Genomic DNA, 15,110 nt, shown 5'->3' on the forward strand with positions numbered 1-15,110 from the left:
ATCATTAGGGTTTTTTTTACAAGAAGGGTAACCATTATTTGTCAAATAGAGTACCTCAATCCCATTCTCTTACACTTCTTATAAGACATCCGAGTATCTTCAATTGCCATCTTTACATAAGTGCATATGTGATGATAATTATTATATTCTAATGAAACGTTTACAGAAAATCAATTTGAAGGTATGAATAAAAATGAGTCTTATTTCGCTTTGGGTTGATACTGTGTAGTAGTATAACAAAGTTTTATGGATTGAAAGACAGACATAACTTAAAAAAGGTTTAAAATATTTACAATGGCGCGTTAAATGAAAATAGATAAAACAACTTGAACGGAAAGTAGAAATAAAGATTAATATATCAATTACCGCTGAATTAGTTTCTTTGGAAATATTTACTAGTCTACAAATATTTAAAAAATAATAAGCATCAACTTATCTCGGTTATTTGTGCGACCTTCTTGAATATTCATAACAGTTCAACGACACACATTCTGATACATTCACAGTTGTTTTAATTATATCCAACTGTCAATAGGACTTGTCTCAAAAGATTTTTGAGGTAAAGACGAACAATTCCAAAATGTGATGTCGTATACGGCTTAGGGCATAGCATAGTTCGCTATTTGTTTTATTTTTATCTTGTCTACAATGATTCCAATAACAATTTTACCGAAATAGAAATACTTAAAGGGTTTGACTTTTAACATATTTGTTGAATAGACAGGATGTGAGTCAGAACTACATTAATGTGTTTTATATAGTAGTAGATGAATTGTACTTGATTTTGATACTTGTAACAGTGTATTTCAGTGTACTAGAGGTAACTACATGTACCAAGTTAGGATTAGAAAAACAGACATTAATTTAACTGACATCGAATACTTCCGGGTTATGTATCACCAGTTATCAAATCATTTAGCATGATTAGAACATTAACACTGCCAATCACTTAAGATTTGACTTAAAAATAAAAAGATGTGGTACAATTGCCAATGAGACAACTACCCACCAGAGACAAAATGGCGTAGTTAATAGCACTTTTAGGTAAAGCAAACAGTCTTCAACGATAAACATAACAGTTACCTCATATCAAGCCATATAAAGGCATCGCCGCGAAAAAATGTAAAGCAATTCAAACAGAAAATCAATTTTTAGTCATTTTGACTACTGAGACTTATTAAATATTATTGTGTTTTTGAAATAGATGAATGACGCTTGCATTCCATACACTTACTAAATGTCTGTAAGTCTTTATCATTATGTATCTAGGGACGGAGTGTAGTATTGACATTTACAAGAAAATTTTACTCGCAAAAAAGTACATACTTGTATATTTATATATGCTTTCTTATTGATCACCTTCTGTTGTTTCGCTGATTTTTCTCTATGACTCGATTATTTTGACAGATATTCATATGAAAAAAACGGGTAAACATTTAGGGACGATATAGTTCTACCAGTTTTTTAGGTGACGTTAATGATCCGGAACAGAAAAGTGAAACAAAGAAACATTAAGGTGATCAAGGAGTAAAAGGAAAATTTGAGACAAATCGGAGTGTAGGTCTTATAGGACACAAAAAACAATAGGTATAAAGACAAAAAGTATAAAAGGTCAAAAGAACCAATAGACGAAAATGCACAACTAGTGCAAAGTATGGCAAGAGACATATAGGAGAATTATGTTCAAGTTGATTGAAAAATGTTGGGGAGACACATGGCGCAAGTGGTCCAAATGAAGACAAATGTGCGGTTGGTGAACGGGATTTAAGAATAATAAGAGCCAACTGGTCTACATTGTCCTGCAGGAGCAGAGTATGAATGGAGAAAGACGATCAAGATGTGTTAACGGTCTAAATGGAGATGATTGGCTTCCTTGATTAAATAGTGAACATGGCAACCATGGTATCAACGTTAGAATGGGTTCAATAACAAATAAAGGTCCTCTTGGCGACACTATCAAACAGGTGTCACAATTATATTAAGTTCCAGTTGAAAGTTTATGTGCACAATCTGATTTTGATATGCTCTGTACTAAATTGTAGTACATCATAATTCTATATTTTAATATGTCTTTTATAACAGAAGATGGCCCATTTATTAATATCAAATGAGAAATGCAAGTGTTATCTGAGATAAATGAATCATATCATTTGCGTTGAAAACATGTTATTACCGGTTTTTCATTATGACATGTATCTAAATTCATTCTTAAATAGATTTTGAGAGGAGTTCTGACAAGTGACAAAATCACATCTGTATGAAGTATCTACTTATCTCAATACTTATGAATACATACATAATTTAGATTTCATTCTATTTGTTATTATCGAAAGAAGGTTGTTTTGTGGTAAACGGGAGATCACCAAATAAAAAAACCGTGTTTCACCGCTTGTTTCATATACATTGTATAATGATAACGATGGATAGATGTCGAACCTGTCATTCTACCCTGACATATTATCCTGACTTTGAGCCGACCAATCCGCTAAGTGGCGCAGGCTTTTGGTTTGATCTTGCCAGGGTTCGAACCAACAATCTGTCGCAATCGAGGTAAGCACGCTACCAAGACACCCCCGAGACAGTCAAATTCATTGAAGATAATACCTATTCCATTTGTGTTCATCTTCCCTTTTGTGTTTTTAACATCGGCATATAAAACCAGTGCTAACAAAAGTAAAAAAAAGTATTATTTTTTGAGATACAGTTTGGTAATCAAATAATTATACAAAAACGTCAATACTCTGAGTACAATCTACTGTCTCTTAAATCTGATTAGGAAGACAGATTAAAGAAGCCAAAATTTAAAATGGATGAAAAAGTTCGGCTTCTCAACCTTTTACAAACCGAACACTTTTAAAGCGGGATTATGTTGCAACAACAACTTGCATTTTAGCATCCGAAGAAAATCCTGGTCTTTACCTTCAACATTGAAAGGAATACCGCAATGCATTTAATTAGTATATGACCGTTCACTTTTTACAGTATAATATAGGCACACAATTAAGCGCGAAAACATTGAAAAATCATCGTGATTTAGATTAAATTTCGGTAAGGTACCAAGGACAAACATATCTAGTAATATCAAGAAAAATAACCTGTGTTTTTTTTTTATATCATTAAGTTTGTTTGCTAAAATCATACTCGCAGTAGAACACTCAGACTTGCGCTTGCGTAGTATGACCTTTTTTTTTTTTTTTTTAGCTTATACACATATGAATTTTCACATATTAAAGTGAACATCTAATTTTTTTATGATTGTTACGAAAATATTGTTGTCGAAAAAAGATTAAATTTAAAAATATTAAAGATGTAGCTAATAACGATATATGACATCTGATACGTTTGTATATAGAACTTTATTGTTCTTTTGTCTCTAATCATTTTCATTAAGAAAAGAAAATCTGCACAATATTAGCTAACTTTGTCTGTAGTGTAAATGTTTTCAGTTTATATAGTTTAAAGCTGGTGAGGCTACAGCTGCCACTCAGAATGATAAATCTGTTAGAACCTTTTGAATGCACGGTCATTGGAGATCAGAAAGATCCAACAATGGAAAATTTACATAATCGTTTTGCAGTTTCTAAGAATTTGGAATTTAGCTTTAATTTGGCCTGCTTTCCTTGTTCGACTAGTTGGTCACTGCGCCATTCATTACCCAAACATTGTGTTTGTGTTTCGTTGTATTGAGAAAGAAAGGGGAATGGCATATGCTCAATAATTTTCACATGGTTTTATAGAAGATGGAGTATTTTACCATATAAATACGGTTTAGTTTTGTTTAAAAAAAAAAGTAAATTATAGCGTTAAGCGGAATGAGTTTGAAAGATTGAGCAATGATTTATAAAGTTTAAATAAGTTGTGTAACAATTGTTGTTATACGGCTTGGCGGTCAGTATTTAAGGTAACTTCACATGTTTTAAGTTACCGAGGAATTGAAAGTGACTAAACCAGCATACGTTTTATAGTTAGAAGTCTTAATTTTTCTTTTACAAAAACATTTTTGTAGTTTTGTTTTTATACTGTTTAAGTATCTTTAACTTGTTGCTTATATTTTGTAGATTGTTTTGTTACAGAACACGTGGAGGATTCTGCAAAACAGTTTTTTCTGTTGAAAGGGACAATATATTTTAGTTTGGACTTTGAGGCAGAGGAGATATTTTGCATTACAAAATAAAAGTTTGAGCTGGTCACTGCGCCATTCAGTACTCAAACATTAATTGTGTTTGTGATTCATTGTATTGAGTAAGAAAGTGAAAATAATTTCAAGTAGCTGTATCATTTTAGCACATAAATATTTATATATGTTTAAACAAAGTCAATAAAGACAAAAATTGAATGACTCGAAAGTTGTCCGTCGACTGTTATTTCTATTGTTTTACTTTCAAAGTTTCAGCTTGATACTCAATGCAATTATTGTTTTTCACAAATGTATCCTAATCTCTTTGAACAGCTATTATCATTCCATGTGTTTGACAGGCCGTAGTCCAAATGAACACAGTCTTCGCCATTTCGATAATTATCAGGTTGGCGAGATGCCCAGTCGGTAAAAGTAACATCTGTATTGTCAGCTTCCCACACAAAATGAGATTCTCTCATTGAATCATGTGCTCCGATCCAAACGTGACGTGCATTCCTATCTGAAATGAAGTATGTTAATAAAATGTACTTTTTGACAGGAAATTGGAGTCTCTCTTTCTCTCTCTCTCTCTCCCTTAGTACGTTTTTATATGTTAACCTTTCTTAGTAAGAATGCATTTTGCTGTATCATCAAAATTGACTCGTTTTTATTTGTTACTATCTTGATTTTTTATTTAAGAGAAAACGGTTGATATAATTTACTTAGAGTATTAGCTATTTAAGTATACCTTTTGCAAATAATTTCAAAAAGCTATTTTCAAAGGCATTGTCTATTTTCACAAGTCTGCTTCCTTTAATGCGACAGTCCATCTTGAAAATAAAGTACAAATTTCATTTAGATAATGGCATACAAGATAAAACAGTATAAAGAACCAAGAAACAAGCAATATTATTTATTCTATTTGGAGCATATGACAAATCTCATCAGATACAAAAATAGCAAATGAACTAATATACTGTAATGTACCAAGGAACATATAAAGATGTAACATTTTCATGTGCCTTTATGTCATATACATTTGTAGCTCTTCAAGTGTGTAGAATTAATGTTCAAGTCTGGTTTTGAGCGTTCAGATGATGGCAATTTAAATACACTAAACATATTTTTGTAATTGTGTTTGTTGTGGTATTTACATATTTTTTTTAATTTAAATCAACATAATCTTACTTTTGACTCGTTCCATGTCTTCGTTGGTCTGATTTCAATGTAATAACAGCTTTGTTTCAACTGTTCCCAACCAGGACCACATGATTTTTTCTGAGCTGCAAAACAAATAATTACTATCTGTCTTTAACTATAATATGAATACACTGACAAAAGGTTTTTTTCATATTCGGCAGTAGAGCTTGTTCAAAGTATACCAGTGGTAATATTTGAAAACAGGTATAATAAAAAAAAATGAGATGATTTTGTTTTTGTTTACATAATTCGAATAAGGAAGGCTTATTTGGTAGAATCAGACCCTTAACCTGACAGTAACACACCAATGGTTTCTTCGAAAGAGTTATTTCCTCTGGTCTCATTGGTTTTTTTTTGTCGAATGGTATTGTATTAGTTATATGGCTGTTCAGAGGCTGTCTTACGGTAACAGCCATGTCTAAATGGCAAGCCGTGATGTTTCAACACAAGACAAATACGGTGTTGATTTAAAGTCGGTAAGGCAGCAATTTAACAAAACAGTTTAAGCAAAGACATCATTTAGCATGTCTTAGTAATCTTGTATGATTTTACTGTGTTATGAGTAAAACGATATCACGTAAATACTTATATGAATTAAAAAGTTATTCAAACCAACACTATTAATTATTGAGTCTATCATTTATGCTGTTCGTTTTTTTTTCAATTTAAATTACCGGAGCCAGAGTGAAGTTTTGTTGGATTGTTGATGCTCTTCAATTTTGTAACTTATCTGATCTACTGATCCTAATTAAGAGCCACTGCTGAGTCTTATGCATGTCTGGAGATGAGAATTGAAAACTTAGTATCTTAAATAAATTCAATATCTTCCACAGGTTTGTATATGTAAATTGTGCATAGCCTTTCAACTTTTGACGATGAGTATTCAAGATGGTAATTAATCATTCACTACTTGGATTATGAAACTACCAGTTGCCAATATTGTACCATTCGTCACAACTCGGCCGATTCCGTACAGCGGATTCGACCGAGGATTGCCGATTGAATATTATACCTGATTCTCCAGGACTTCCTTTTTCGCCATCTTCTACACGTGCTCCTTCAAATTTGAATAACATATTTTGGTTTACAAAATTATAATCCTTGCATCTATGATAAGTTTATTACTATCTAATGCATCTTTTATGTTGGCGTCTTTTTTTAGAATATAATTCGTGTATTTGTTTGAATTGTTTAGATATTTGAGTTGTATTTCTGTGATGTATGCCCCCTAAGGGAGACTGGGGAATAGAAATATGGTCACTACAGGTCTTCTTCTGAATGGCAGTAAAACCCTTGCCAATGTGGGGCGTCCATATGGCTACGCGGGATATGCAAGTATGCAGCCACGCCCGGTCAGAATGGGGACGTTAAATCGGATGTCTCGTGTAGAGATAGTGCCACGCTCTCTGCACGTAAAGAATCTTTGTAACAACTCTATGAGGCGTATGTAGGTGGCCTGTTGCAAGGCAAAAATGTTCTCCCTATCCAATATACCCTTATTTTCCAATGGCAGTCTAAATATCTCCGACTTTCATCCGGGACCTACCTTTTTTATTAATTTGGTATCGTCCTCAATATGCATGAAATATTTGACACTGGACGTTAAGCAACCAACAAGCAAACAAGCAATCTGTAATGTATGTACCACGTCAGGAATATGGCAGTTGTTTTTCACTTATTCCGTCAATTGATAGCGATTGATTTTTCATGATCTACCCCTTTTTGAATTTGCCTTGAAGTGAGGTATTTTTGTTATACTTTTTCATTAAATATAAGATCAACTATCCTTTATGTTTAAATATATTTACTCTTTATTTTAACAATATGATAACCTTAGTCAACCGTTTCTGTAATCAAATTATACAGGCAAACAACCAATGAACAAGATTTAAGAAACCATAGCGGTAAGGTACACACTCTAATATTAAAAATGATTTTAAATTGTTATCAATAATAGAATAGATAAAGGCAACAGTAGTATACCGCTGTTCGACACTCATAAATCGATAGAAAAAAATCAAATCCGGGTTACAAACTCCAACTGAGGGAAACGCATTAAATATAAGAGGAGAGCAACGACACAATATTAAAATGTAACACATACAGGAACGAACTAAGCATTAGACAAAATCTGATGAGAATAACAAATATAACATCAAAACTAAATAAATGAATTTGTGATAGAAAAGTACCATGACACGTCTAATAGCAATGAGAATTCACACTCAAATATAAGAGGAAACAAACGACACAACAGAAACACAACGTTAAAATGTAACACAAACAGAAACGAACTATAATATAACAATAGCCATATTCCTGACTTTGTACAGGACATTTTTTTTAGATAAAAAGGTGGATTAAACCTAGTCTTGTGGCATACCAAACCTCCCGCTTTAATGGCAATGTTAAATATAACATTGAAATTATAACATAACATTACAGGACTACAATACAAATAGATAGGAGAACATATTGGACACAGAAACACACGAATAATAGCTAAAAAAAGCACCAGGTTTAGACTTTAATACGCCAAAAGTGCGTTTCGTCCACACAAGACTAACTAGTGACGCCCAGATACAAAAAGTTTGAAAGCAAAAACAAGTACAAAGATTTGAGAACAATTAATACACATGAATATTTACAATTATTTCTAATTTAAGGCATTAACACACTTAGCATTCAAATTAGCTTGACTTTAATCATTTTATATACTTGTACCTTTTTGACCATTTTCGCCACGAGGACCCTCATTTGCAATTGCACCCTTGTCACCATTGATGCCAATTTCGCCATGTATACCTTTTAAGCCAGGTAGTCCAGTTTCTCCCTGAGGACCTTTTGCACCTGTCAATCCCTTTTCACCAGGCAAACCCTTGTTTCCAGTAGGACCAACTATACCTATCGAGCCCTTTTCGCCCCTGTAACCCTTATCTCCTTCTCTACCTTTAGCTCCAAATTCTCCCTTGTCTCCGTCTGGGCCATTTGTCCCATTTACACCTTTGTCTCCGTCTTGACCTTTATCACCTATTTGGCCTTTATCTCCAATTGGTCCTCTTTCACCTTTTAGACCCTGTTCTCCATTTTGACCTTTCATTCCAGTTGGTCCCTTTTCTCCAAGTGGACCTTTATCTCCTGTTTGTCCCTTGGCTCCACTTGAACCTTTGTCTCCTATTTCGCCTTTGTCGCCCGATACGCCAGATAAACCTCTTAGTCCATAATCACCTCTCTCACCTTTCTCTCCCTTATCGCCAGCGTTGCATTTTTTATCCAACGGACCTGTTTTAAGACTGGAACCAGCTCCATCCCTGTAGACCTTTTCAACTTTAGTCGGCGCTTCAAATTCTCTGTTATCTTTTAATAAAGTACATTTTATCAAACGAAGTAAAATAAGGAAGATCAACTATATAATTTAAAAAAGACGTTAATGATACAGTTTTCAATCCAGACCAAATAAAATAGATATGGTGAATTTAAATTCTTCATCATTGTACCATACACTATGCAAGATCAGTCACCAATTGCAAATTCAGCAATCAAAACAGAAATAATTAATAAATAATAAAAGACAACAACTATCGATGTTCCTGAGTCTCGGCATACACATAAACATATGGTGAAGTTAAACATATATCTATATTATCCATTCCTTGTTTAATATCAATAAGGTGAATCATAAAAAAGAGAGGCGATATATACAAAAGGAATAATCAATATCATAAGTCGAAACTAAACTGACAATGCAATGGAAAAACGACTGAAAGACAAACAATCAACTAAGAAAACTGAAGACTAATCAACAGGAACTCGATCAAAAACCAGGAAGACCTCATGGTTCCGGAAGGGAAAGCATATCCTGTTCAACATGTGGCAGCCGGCGTATTGCTCATGTAAGTACATATTCAGTGAGACATCGGTAAGTCACATTTGACTAAAAGAGGATCGGATTGTGGTTACGATTAGACTATTACAAAAGTGCATGCAAAAAAGTACCATAGAAGTCAGTACATCAAACTCAACCAAGCTGCACAAAATCATGTACATTTTGTTTACGTAGAAATTTTCATATATACAAAGCATTCCGAGGATAAATTTTCATATTATTGAATCAACTAACTAATGCAAATTACCAAACATATAAAACTGAAAACGTAACAATACGTCAAATATGCATACCAATTTATCAATTAATATTTCCGGCTTTCAAATTCTTTTTTACCTCTTTATCTTGAATTCTTATTATAGTTTGTAAGAAGCAATATAGGGAAAAGAAAACATATGAAGGGTCAATTCTATTTTGAATATTAGACATCCGCATAATGTGACAGTTATATTCGTATTAAGAATTCATATTGATTTGCAATAACTGCACGATATATTTTTTCCTTGATACTCCAGGTAATGGCAGTTAACACCATTTACCATGTCTAATTATTTATAAAACTAGCTCTGTCCTTAGCCGTGCAAAATGTTGGTCTCGAACGTAACCTGATACATTTTGATTATAGTTGTTCCAGAATCACGTGACATGCACACACATACTTGTACCATAGCTTTTTTTGTCATACGCTTCCCGAATAAATCTTAGGTTAACCTTGTGGTAGTATAGAGGTTTAAACTCTTCAAGCCTACATGATAAAATTGAGTATGGAAATGGGGAATGTGTCGAAGAGACAACAACCCGACCATAGAAAAAACATACAACAGCAGAAGGTCACCAGCAGGTCTTCAATGCAGCGAAAAATTGAACTTACTTGATAATCGAACTAGTCTATCTGCACTTGTTAGTTTCGAAGTATTTAAAGTCAATTGCTGTATCTGCGTTTCTAGTCTTGCAATCTTTTTAATATAAGCTGAAAAATATCTAATGTTCAATTAATTATTAAATAATATCAGCATAAATGGAACTTAACTGCTTCGATCTGGTAGTGCGATGATCGCCTGATGCGAAGGTATGTGGCTTCATTTAAACTACAGACGTTTTATATTATATATTCTGTTTTTCCTCCAACACGCTACATGCAGAAATAAAATGCAAAAAAAAAAATGGTCGGTACGGAGTCAAAATGATGTGTCTTGACAGGGTAGCATGTACTCCTGCTAACTGACATGACATGCAGCGTCTCAGTATTATACTAGTTGGTCTCCATTCATGGCTAATAGACATTTTCTCGTTCATTGTAAGCAGGTGATTTTTTTCCGCTGAATGTATGTAGCTATCTTTGAATTTATAAATTTTTGAAATAGAAACAGCCAATCAAAGGTATCACAAAGAACTATTTCAAAGACCGTATATTATGGCGACATTTATAGAACTCTTGGGGGGTATTTGGTCGTTGGATGTCGGTAATATTTATTCAACCCCCATTCTCTGTCTGCATGTCTAATTATTTCTTATTCAACTGCTTGGCCCATGATTGATGACGTATTGACACTTCATCATAGTATCTCTGAAATGTCTTTATAACTTTAAACTCTGGGTTTTGTTCGAAGTACTCTGACTTTAAAATGTTTATCGTTTTATTTTTGTGCTGGCGTAACCGTGAAACTTGTTTTTATTAGATGAGATTTTCATCCATTATCTAATGTTCTCTGGCTTTGTATTGATTCTAACACATACTTAACCTTGTTAGTTAATAGTTGCATATGTATAGTAGTGTTAGTCTTACGTAATGTAAGAGCATTATGATTATTGTTTTAGTTTTATATCTGTGTCGTTTCTATTCGGATAAGAAGGAGCTATTGCTTTCCGCTGCGTACTTTGGTACTTGTAGAAGGTTAAATGGGTAGTCCTTTTTACAGGGGGTGTCCGGGTCGGGTCGGGTATTTTTTTGTGGAAGATTTCGGTTGCTTTTTTTTCTTGATTTTTTCATTTTACATTAAGTAATACATCGTAATAGAACACAGAATAACAGTCTCTTGCTAAAATTGTTAACAAGTTCTTACTAGACTTTGCACAAATTTGAGTTTGACGACTATACACTAACCTCTAGATGTATTTTGTTTCGCCTGGTTACTTCTTCGTTAACCATGACGATCTACACTTTCTTTTCTTCTTTTTATTTTGCGAGATAGAACGATGTTCGAGTGTTTTTCATTTACAATACCTTGATGCAAACTAAATAAATTAGTGTATCATCTAAAACCCATATCCTGTAATATCCATGAGTTTTTCTGTTGTAAATTGTCATTATTAGAATGTTTTCTAAAGGAAAATAAGTTCAGAGATTCAAATATGCTTACCATTCAAATATGCAACTGTCAAAGAAATACAAATCACTTGCACTACTATAAAGATTAACAAAAATTTATCTCTATTCCTTACAGCCTTGTGAATGTTAGCAAGTTTTTGATTCCACACATTAGTTTTGATATTATCCACGCTCTGAAAGTCTTCTGTTTCTAGAATATTTACAAGCTCAACTTGATCACCCATGTTTTATTACGACGATGTTGCTTCTTTAAATTGTCTTCTTTTTTAATGATCTGAACACAGCCGTGATGTTTATACGTCGTGCTTAAAACTTCTCCCATATGTATTGAAATTATTTTCAAACAATAAAATTAGTTTAATTGTACTGAACGATTTAACAATTTTGAAAACACACTCACTTCATGATGACTTCCGACTAACCTCAATTATCATATGTATAAATTTTATCTACTAAAATGTTGCGGTCACATGGTTCGTATTAAGGAAGTTCTTGTAAACATTTCTAGATCAGTTAAATTAAATTCGAGAACTAAATGTCTGCTTAGTTCCATGAATCTCATTGAGCTGTATTTGTTTATTTATACTACTTTGATAATATTGGTTAACACATCATTGCGTAATTTTATGTTGTAGAACAATTTTACAATAAAAAATAATGTGAAATTATACCAATTTTAGCCTCTATGACATTTGTGAAGTCCAAAATAAAGTAACAAGTTGGACTTTTTCCTAAGTTATATATTGATGGTTGATAGGTTGATATACGTGACAAATAAGTTCATATTGATATGTCGTCGTTTTATATGTGAACATTTCGCTGACTCGAAGATATTAATTTTAGTGAGGACGAAACACACATTATAATATGATGCTCAGATATGCATTATTAACTCCTTGAAATTATTTGTGAAATCAAATGGAATAAATGATTTGCCTTAAGAATGTTAAGAAGTCTGGAAAAAACAATCGATTAGAACAATGGCAAACATATAGCATAAAAGGAGTTAATATCATGACAAGCCTATTCTTAGTTGAAGTTCCGATGATGTTAGTGGATAGAACTATACATAAATATTATAATACAAAATATTGTTGGATGTTGTCGTTCAATTCATTGTTATCGTACATTTATTTGAAGATATACGTTGGCAAATAGATATTTTTATATTCAAATTTTTGGCTTGCTGTCTCTACGTCGTTTCATCAGCTATTTTTCTTCATATGCATGCATGCATCGGGATTGCTTTTGACAGCATATACTAGTGCTATAATATTGCATCTGTTATTTTTGTGTTTTTCCCGGTGAGAAAACAATTTGAAACAATGCTTGTATTTTATCATTTCTAAATACAAAGTTCCTTTTTTATAAGTACGTTCTTCCTTGTGCTTATTAAACTGGAAAGTTTGGCTTATAAACGTCAAAGGATATTCATTGTCAGAAATTACAAAGTCTAGTACATTTGTGGCGTCCATTTTGATTATATTCCTGGAGTATTTAAGTTTAAGACTATCGATAAACATGATATACAAAAATTAATTTTCGACATTACAAACTAAAAGTTTATTTTGATGAATCGAGCCAATTTGACAATAAATGACAAACCTCTAAAGACAATTCATTCCTCTGAAAGGATTAGTCTTTTTTTAATAAGTCTGTTTTCTCTCTGGCGACAATAATTTAAAAAAAAAAATGCAAATCCATCAGTATTCATTTTCAAATAGATTTTTGATCAGCACTTTTTTATATTTTCTCGTCTTTTTTTCTTTTTCCAGCGGTAATTCAGTTTTTGTCAGATGTCTTTAAATTTTTTGGCCCTTGAGTACCTTTTCAACAATTCACTATCCTTCATTACGTGTAAAGTCGATCCGACCTCCTAACAAATAAAAGTATCCTCGATCTATCATTTCTGTTCTCGTTATTCTTTGACACCGTTATTATTCACTTGACTCTTCGCACAAATATAAAGTTTATCTCTAGTTTTTATCATAATCAGTCTTTAGTTTTCTATGTTGTGTATTTTGTACTTTTGTTTGTCCTCTCTACTTTTGTTTTTTTTTGCCATAGCAATGTCAGTTTGTTTTCGACTTATGAGTATGAAGGTCCCTTTTGTATCCTGTTTCTGCTCTTTGCCTATAGTCAACTTTCTTGCCCTCCACCTATAATTAAATTTCTCCGCCTTTTGGTCCTCTTTCTTATATTTTAATTTCATCTCCAACTGGTCCTTCAATAGGAAGAACGCTCTTTGATTTTCTGTTTCTTTTGCAAAGTAAGGGTCCATACTGTTAATATTTAATCTTTATGTTTATTGTCGATATTCACACTTATCACGAATATTTCATTTTGCGATGTAAATGTCCTACCTAAAAACTTTTAATCTGCTAAGCTTTATGGAGATTCTGCATTCCTTAGTTGTCTTTCATAAAGAAAGAAGTATGTAAACTTCATTAGTTTAATTTTAAAGGTAGACTACAAGTCGATTATATCGTAACAATGTTTAAGCATTGTATTTTGAAACGTTTTCTTTCACCAAAGGGTAATAAAGCCGGAACTAAATGTAAAGAACTCCATTTTTACATTGTGAAATTTCCATTTTTCTAACAGTATCCAAAAAACCTGTAGAATGTATTTAGCCAATGTTAAGATATTCTATAGCTTACATTTCCTTGATTAAGTATAACTGTTATAACGTAGCTAATTGAGTAAATCCTGAAGACAGTTATTGCTCTAAATACTAGAGGACACTAACGAACACGTCGTGATTTGATTATCTGTTCACCTCGTAGATGACCACTAATGTGTATGGTCGTACGCAACACAACGAGTGTCACTACTGGTACAGAAACTGTCTTCCCACCAGAACACTCCACTACGACTGCAGTTGCTATGTTGGGTTTGCTCTGTATTTGCCTTAATTTGCATTCTTGATTTGTCATTTGAAGGCTTGCCCTGAAATTTTAATTTGTATACAGACGACCTTTCAAATTGGCACGTTTTCCGATGTTCACAATACTTATGGAATTGTTTAATGACGTCATTCACACCAATTATCCTCATAAAAAAGAAGTCAATATTGGTTAATTTTTTTTGTTTAAAGCTGAAAGATAGCTGATCATGCCTTATGTCTTAGAAAAAGATAGGCAAAATATTCTAAGTTACCCCTATACAAAGCATAACTATCAATAATTACAACCTATTATTGATTTCAACATCATTAACACGACGGGTGTCACTAGTAGGAGAAGGCGAACTATTTACTATTCTGGAGAAGAGGACTACAACTAATGGAATTCGTTGGGATCATGTTGCGTTTTCTATTGATGTTGTGTGTAGTGGGTCATCTTTTTTTGTGGTGTTATATTTTACTGCAAACCTGATAGCACCTTACTTCTTTTAAATTTTCTCGTAAAGTAACCAAGACAAAATGTATTCATACGTACATGTATAATAATAATTTGATTAAATGAACATAACCCTTTCAGTAAATCCAATGAGTTTACTTTCAATGTTTATATATATAAAATTATTTTATAATATGTATATGTTTTCAGAAAACCTTAATGCAAATGCTATCGTAA

General features: G+C 32.7%; 1 protein-coding gene across 3 annotated transcripts; it reads right to left on the reverse strand.

Moving 5' to 3' along the window:
- Window positions 1-5,317: 5,317 nt before the first annotated feature.
- Window positions 5,318-11,948, reverse strand: LOC143085062 (uncharacterized). Of its 3 annotated transcripts, none has more exons than XM_076261220.1 (4): window positions 11,564-11,948; window positions 10,075-10,173; window positions 8,267-8,674; window positions 5,318-6,374 (listed from the first exon to the last, which is right to left on the reverse strand). In XM_076261220.1, the coding sequence occupies exons 1-4, from the start codon at window positions 11,754-11,756 to the stop codon at window positions 6,241-6,243; spliced, it is 834 nt and encodes a 277-aa protein (XP_076117335.1). In that variant the 5' UTR covers window positions 11,757-11,948; the 3' UTR covers window positions 5,318-6,240. The 3 variants fall into 3 exon arrangements, with proteins under 3 accessions (XP_076117335.1, XP_076117334.1, XP_076117333.1); XM_076261219.1 differs by having other exon boundaries at window positions 8,123-8,674; XM_076261218.1 differs by having other exon boundaries at window positions 8,042-8,674.
- Window positions 11,949-15,110: the final 3,162 nt, after the last annotated feature.

The sequence above is a fragment of the Mytilus galloprovincialis genome, chromosome 8, assembly GCF_965363235.1.
Source record: "Mytilus galloprovincialis chromosome 8, xbMytGall1.hap1.1, whole genome shotgun sequence".
In the NCBI taxonomy this organism is placed as follows: Eukaryota; Metazoa; Mollusca; class Bivalvia; order Mytilida; family Mytilidae; genus Mytilus; species Mytilus galloprovincialis.

Bases quoted from the DNA above. Each gene is read 5' to 3' on its own strand.
- LOC143085062 (XM_076261218.1), bottom strand. From the start codon at position 11,756: ATGGGTGATCAAGTTGAGCTTGTAAATATTCTAGAAACAGAAGACTTT. The intron at 8,675-10,074 runs GTAAGTTCAATT...CTTTATTAAAAG, and splicing joins TAGACTAGTTCGATTATCAA to ATAACAGAGAATTTGAAGCG. The intron at 6,375-8,041 runs GTACAAGTATAT...TCAAATTTGAAG, and splicing joins TGGCGAAAATGGTCAAAAAG to GAGCACGTGTAGAAGATGGC.